General features: G+C 35.8%; 1 protein-coding gene across 2 annotated transcripts in view; it reads left to right on the forward strand.

Moving 5' to 3' along the window:
- Window positions 1–6838, forward strand: part of PRTFDC1 (phosphoribosyl transferase domain containing 1) — a 43941-nt gene that overhangs the window by 23310 nt on the left and 13793 nt on the right. For both annotated transcript variants that reach the window (XM_035318321.1, XM_035318320.1), the window contains exon 4: window positions 917–982. In XM_035318321.1, coding sequence (XP_035174212.1) covers window positions 917–982 — 66 coding nt within the window. The remainder of the gene's footprint in view (window positions 1–916; window positions 983–6838) is intronic.

A 6838-nucleotide genomic window follows, 5' to 3' on the forward strand; every position in this document is an offset into this window, starting at 1 on the left:
CATTAACCATACTTATTTTCTCATACAGCCTGGCCATGACTAGATATTTTTTAATTTGCTACCTTCTTGAAGACCTATTCTGTATTCTGTCTTCCTTTAAAAGTAGGGCTCCCTTAATTTATCTTAAAGTTATGTGCTGCTGTTAATGAATTTCACTAGAGCTGGTTTGAGAATTTTCCATCAGGATGAATTTCCACTAGAAATGTCTGTAAAACAAATTTATCTAAAGAAAAGGTTTTACTTTCCTAGTAGGAAAATCAAAGCATACTATTCTGTTGGGATTAGTTTGACAGTATTTTGTTTTACTGAAATGATCTCAAGGATTTTATATGAGTTAATTGAAAAAAAAAAATAGAACTCTTGAAACTGTATGGCTATTCACAAGCATGCTGAAACTTTTATTGATAGCAAGTGATAATTGTTTGCAAAACATTTTCCAGAACAAAAAAAAATGGGCAAATTTCTTCTATAATAGCCAAGTTCTCTTTATGAGTGACAGATGAAGGCACATTTTGCCTGTGTTTATAAAAATTGTTCCAAAAAAAGCATGTACTTACAGGTGTTTTGTCAAGTGTTGAGACGCTGCTGTTTTCCTGTTTTGGAAGGAACAAATATGTTGCTTTACACTTTTCATACTAAGAAGTAGCAAGCAAAGGAACATCATTTATTTAAAAAAAGTAAAAACTAAAAAATGCAACTCTTTCTACTTCAGTAAGCCTGGAGCTTGATGTTAGTTTAAATACAACTGGGAGGTGATAGAAGTCACAGGAATGAATGTCTTTCTCTCATGCACTGGTACGAATAATCATTAAAAAATATTGGTAGTCAAGACTGTAAGAGATTTAAAAAAAAGTTAGCATGTTTATACTTTTATACAGTTACATCCAATATCAAACTTTTGTCTTTCTTCTTTCAGAACGATCAGTCTATGCAAGACATGCAGATAATGGGAGGAGATGATCTATCAAAGCTGACTGGGAAGGTTTGTTCATTTTAAATTTCAGAAAGAAAACACATCCACTAAAAGCAGTTGAGAAAAGCTGTGTAAATTTGCAAATGAAGTCTCAGTTTCAAGCCAGACACTAATACCGCAATCAAAGAAATATGTTCATCTCTATTAGATGGCTGTAATGCCATTGCTTTCAGATTGCAGATGCCCCAAAAGGTCAGAATGTATCCCCTCCATCCTACTAGAGTAGGGATTTGCCCAATAGTTGCACATACATCATACATATTGTGGGCAAAATTTGTGCTGGAATGCTTCCCCAGAGCTTGTTTAGGTTCTGGACTTTTTTTTTCTGCCCCCAGAGGGTACGTGTATGCGAAGTGCACTTTGAGTATCCCTGTCAAATTCAACACATGAGGAGTTTAATATAATTTTGCCTACTGTAAAAAAGTGGAACCTTTCACTCAGCTAATCAAATGGGATGTTTTATTTCAACATCAGACTGTCTGTATGACTGAATTTGCTTTGCACTATGATTGGACATTGTGGTAATGAAATAGAGAGAGTGGTTTGAGTCAGTGAAAAGGCTATTTTCATCCAACCATGATAATACAAAGCAGTACTTTGAAGAGGAAGGAAGGCTGATTTCATTAGGCAAATGGTCTATGTGGAAAATGGTCACAAATGGATTCTTTACTTATGCATTAAGGCAACATAATACTTGTTTTGTTATTTGTACTGTACATGCAGTTACTCTTGTTTTAGCTGGCAGTAAATAACATCAGTTTCTTCAAAGCACTCAGATGAGCTAGCATTCATTTGCCTTGTTGTACTGTAGCACACAAGAAAATGAATAGAACTAAATTTTAAATATTTCATTAATATTCAATAGGCTTTGAAGCAACTAGAACTGAAATTAAAAAAAAAAAAAGTATACTCAGAATATTTTTGTGATAGGTACATCCTCAAATTGCACTTCTAAATTCTGTTGGGTCGTTTTTTTGCAAATTATCATGAAAGCATTCATCTTGTTCTTGTGAAATAGCAATTTGTTTGCTGCTTTCTAATATTCGGTCACTGGAGTAACCTGTTCTTCTGCGATGATTTTGCTTATGCTTCTCTACTTCATAGGCAGAGCTGGCAGTGCACCTGACATTTCTCTTTCCCAGATAGTTCAAGCTCTTTCTTAGTTTCCAGGCCAGCTCCTCTTCCCAACTTCCAAACCCAAATTTTCATGATGAGGGCCTGGTGAGACACATCCTGTTTTCAGTTATTTATGTCATTTGCAGATACAATTTTTCTAACATAATTTGAGTTCATTGGGACAAAATATGATTTTCTGTATTATCACGACTTCTGTGTACTTGCGTGTGCATATGTGTACGAGAGAGAAGAAAAATTTCAGCCCTGGTAGTTCTGTTCTTTCCAAACATGAAGTACGGTATTTCCATGTATCGAAAATCCCAGTGACCTTTTCTTGTTGGCAGTGCCCTCCCAGGTCTGGAACGGGTACATCGTATTTGGTGTTGGGAGGCTGGACAGTACTTGGGTGAGGGTGACTTGGGTTGTTGAGTGAGGGGTCTGGGGTCCTGGGTAAGCATGAATGGTCTGGTTTGGGAATGACAGGGGTGGCTGATCAAGGAAAGAGCCCCATGATAGAAGCTGGGTGTGGAGAGGCTGAAGCGGAGCAGGACGGGAGGGTTGGGTGGGACAGGGAGCAGAGTTCCTGAAAAGGCACCCAGGGAGGTTGGTTGTACGTGTGGTTGTCTCTGTGACACAGCTGATGGGTGAACAAGTAAATAGCATTTTCACTACAAGATGTGAAAATGGGATTTTCTTAAGACTTGTTTTACTGACTGGAGAACTGGGACACAAGGCTTGAGCTCAAATGTTCAGACTTGTGCGTCTAAAGTTGGATGTCTGAAGGAGTGGCCTTATGTCCACAGATGCCAATTCCTCCATCTGTTGTTGACTTAAGCAATTAGTGGAAGCGTTCGGCACATTTTACTGATCAGCCATTCGTGGACTGATTCAGAGCCTCCTACAGTCACTGTAAATCTTTCCTTGAAGTGTTTTTCAGTACCTTAGTTTAGCTGCTAGTTTTTAAAACTGCTGGCTTTAGTAACTAGTTGAAAGTCAGTGAATGAATTAGTGGAAGACTTACTGGTAGAATTCAACTTCCTTGCTTCTGACAGATCTGGGTGCTTCTTCTGCCTGCTTGGAATACTTATTATAGAAAGAATGTAATTATACTGAAAAATTGATATGCTAGGTGAAACCATATTAACTTAATGATCATGGAAAGTGTTTTCTAAAATGTCTGCACGGGTTCAGAATATAAGTTCCATTAACTTCCTGTAAGGTTCAGCACCATAAATAACTTTAACAATTCTGAAAACTGCAGACAGAAGATTCTGAGATTTGAATCTTAAAGTGCTCCTCATGAAGTAATATGTGGAACTTCAGCTATTCAATAGTCTTAGTGAACAACTAATTCATATGTGTTAACTATTATTGGGGGAAAAAAAGGTTATAATTATGAACATGCTTTTCTATAGCAATGTTTTTTTGGTTTTGTTTAAAAAAAAAATTAAGAAATATTTAAGCAAAAAAAAAAAAAAAATTAAAAAGAAGCTGTTAAGGATAATAGCTTTTCAGAGGGAAGAATCTCTTTTCTGTACCTCTACAGAAAAAGCTTTTGTTTTAAAAGTATAAAAATATATTTAAAAGCTTTTGTTTTAAAAGCCTGGGAAAAAAAAAAAGTGTAATGACCCAAGCCATGAAAAAGAAAAAATATTCAGAGAGAGAGAGGGGGTTAGCATACAGACCCAAACTGTTATGCAGAAAAAAAAAAGTAATACACAATTTGAATTTCGTCTTCTTGAATTTTGAAGAAGGTCACAGAGGCAAAAATTAAAATTTCCATGATATGAATCATTAATAAATGTACTTGAAAAATGAGTCCTGATATAGCTTAAGACTCTAATGCTTTGTAACTGTTCATTTCTATGCAGAAAAAAATATAATTTCAAAATCTCTTCTTTAATGATGTAAGTAGTGAATGTAAAATATCTCAGTAGCTGATTTCATAGTTAAGTAGCTGCTTAGCTTTAAATGATTCTAAAGTTATAATGCTCGTTTGGGTAAAAATTATCATTAATGTTTGTAAAGATGAATAAATTTTGAAAACAGGAGGTAATTAGTAGCTGTCCAGGAAACTAGAGGCACTGTTTCAAAGTGAGATGGTAATGAAAATTTACAGACTAGGTAAAAGAACAAATGATATAACCATGTTCAGCATTAATACTGTAATCATACTGAATAATACTGTAATAACTCCTAACATTTTAAAGTATTTGTGGCATTTAAACAAATTTTAGAAGATTTTTTAGAAGATTTTTTTAGAAGAAATTTATTATTATTTATTCTCATTCAATACTCACTGCCTTGAATACAGTTACACTCTCCCTGTATGTATTCCTTTCTGGGATAATGCCCTTAAGTTTTCAGGAAAAAAAAAATGCCATAAAAGATTATTTATATGACAGTATTTTAACACTTTGAGAGACTGTTCATATGACAGTAAAGATATACAAAATCCACTGTACACTTCTACAGTAATCATGTCCCCAGTTGTCTTCGCATCTCTGTATGTATTTACATCTGTATATTGTGCTGTATTCCTATCATACATTCAGATACATTCAGTCTTGCCTTTTTCATCTTTTCAGAGGTTGATTTTGCGTATTTTGAAGCATTTCACATCTTCTGTACCTCTACTTACCTCTATTTGCCTGCCATCTTTAGTCACTTTTGTCATTCTGTTTTTTTTCTTAATTAAATTTTAACTGATCTATTCTTCTGACAATTGCCATCCTTAACCGTTTTTTCCACAGCAAAAGATACTTTTTTTTTCCCCATAGTCAATCACCTTTCTTTAGACTTCCTTCTTAGATAATCTCCTGTAGTGTTCATCATTATTTACTTTTTTTGTTCTCGTTCTGGAGGAAAAAATGTACAAAGGGAACTTCCCAAACTTCCTGTCCCATTTTAAACGAGGGCTTGGTGGCCTCATTTGCCTTTATATCATGAGTTGATAATTCTATTGATTTCACCTTTGTCAAAAAAATCCCCTTCCAATTTCAGCCTATCAGAAGATTATGTATTTTCCTTCCAGTAGGAGAAAGGAGAGCATGATCTATTTCTGCATTAACTTAGATTGATTATGGTAATTTGCTCTATTTCTTACACCCAGCAGAAGCATGCTGTGAAGATGGCTGCAAGCAGAGCATGTGCGTGTACAGCATTCAACACCGCAGTGCTCTCTGAACACAGTCAGTCAGAGCACATCATCATTCCCTCCATTAAGTCCCCCACTCTGTTAAGTCCTTGAGATGCTGAACTAGTTTTACAGGCTTTAAGCAGCTGGAGTCTGACTACATAGGCTCCTAAGGCACTAACTGAGTTGTTCCCATCAGCAGCTGACACTGGCCAAATTGATTTTTTTTTTTTTTTAAATAAGCATTTTTGAGTTACAATGTCTGTCTTTTCAGGATGCCATAAGCTGTGGATCAGCTCAGCAGAAGAGATTCAAATCAGAAATTCATGACCTTTCCTGGAACCTCATTAAAAGCTCCCACTTAAATGTCTACTCTCTCAGAAGTCTCTCATTATTTTCTATCATCTTGACGAGGTGTTAATACATGTGGATTTATTTCCTGTGCATACTGTTAAATGATTCCAGTTCTAACAGCCGTCCTCATAGCTTCCTTTAGACGTCTTCACTGAGACCTGACGCATTATCGTTTAGCTTTTGTTTGTTGATGATTTTTCAGCTCTGTCACTGCTTCTTCAAACCCAACTGAAGCTGTCATACAAGGTCTTGTTTAACCAATGGGACCCAAGTACAATGCTAAAAGAGCTGGTACTGTGGGTATGGTAAGTAAGCTAATTGGTTGGCAATTCACTTTGAACACCTACATCATCAATGAATGTATCTTTTGACGGCACAAAGCGCCCAGGAAAAGAAAGTGCCTTTAGAAATAATCTAAATGAAAATGCACACAGACTTTTGAATGGAAATTGAACTGAAGGGAATGAAAATATACTGCTTTGTAGTCCTCCACTTCCCATCCTCCAGAAATACACAAAGGCAAAGTGGGACTGTATCTTTCTTTTTCAGTCTTTTGTATTTTTAAAGAATATGCTTTTATCTGTGGAAGTGGGTGTATAAAATAAATCACTGTTTCCAGCAGTTGTTTATTCATGCATACTTTATAAGCTGGTGTAACTAAACAATATGTAATGTGTATCCCCAAGGAGTTTAAGTATAGTTCTGTGCAAAAAAGGAGAGAGGAAGGGACTCAGGACACCAGTGAGGACTTATGGGGAAACTATTTCCATCAGTTGCAATTTCCATGTGTTTTCTCCCCTCATAAGACCACCATTTCTGCCGTACTATGCAAGATGAAAGGTCTGTCTAGGCTTGTGTCACATCCTCAGCAACAGCCAACTGGAATCATAGTAGGGAAAGGATATAAGAAACATAACTAGTATATAGACTTCCTAAGTCAAAGTTAAATCTGGGCTATCATTTTGAATAGATCCAGTGCAAAAATTGCTATCCATATCTGTCTCATCCCTTTGTAATTCCAGTTATGCCACTGATAGTCCTACAAGATCCTGCAGCAAAGAGTTTCATATTTGAGATGCATGTGAAAAAATTCTTTATCTTTCTTTTTAACCTTGCTACCTGATTGCCTTCTGTGAGCTTTACAAGACTTAGGTAAATCTTTCCTTTTGAACTACCTTAAGAATTCTGCAAGTCTTGCCATAGTAGGGTTCGCTTTCTTTCTTTCTTTCTTTCTTTCTTTCTTTCTTTCTTTCTTTCTT

The sequence above is a fragment of the Oxyura jamaicensis genome, chromosome 2 (genome assembly GCF_011077185.1).
Source record: "Oxyura jamaicensis isolate SHBP4307 breed ruddy duck chromosome 2, BPBGC_Ojam_1.0, whole genome shotgun sequence".
Classification (NCBI taxonomy): Eukaryota; Metazoa; Chordata; class Aves; order Anseriformes; family Anatidae; genus Oxyura; species Oxyura jamaicensis.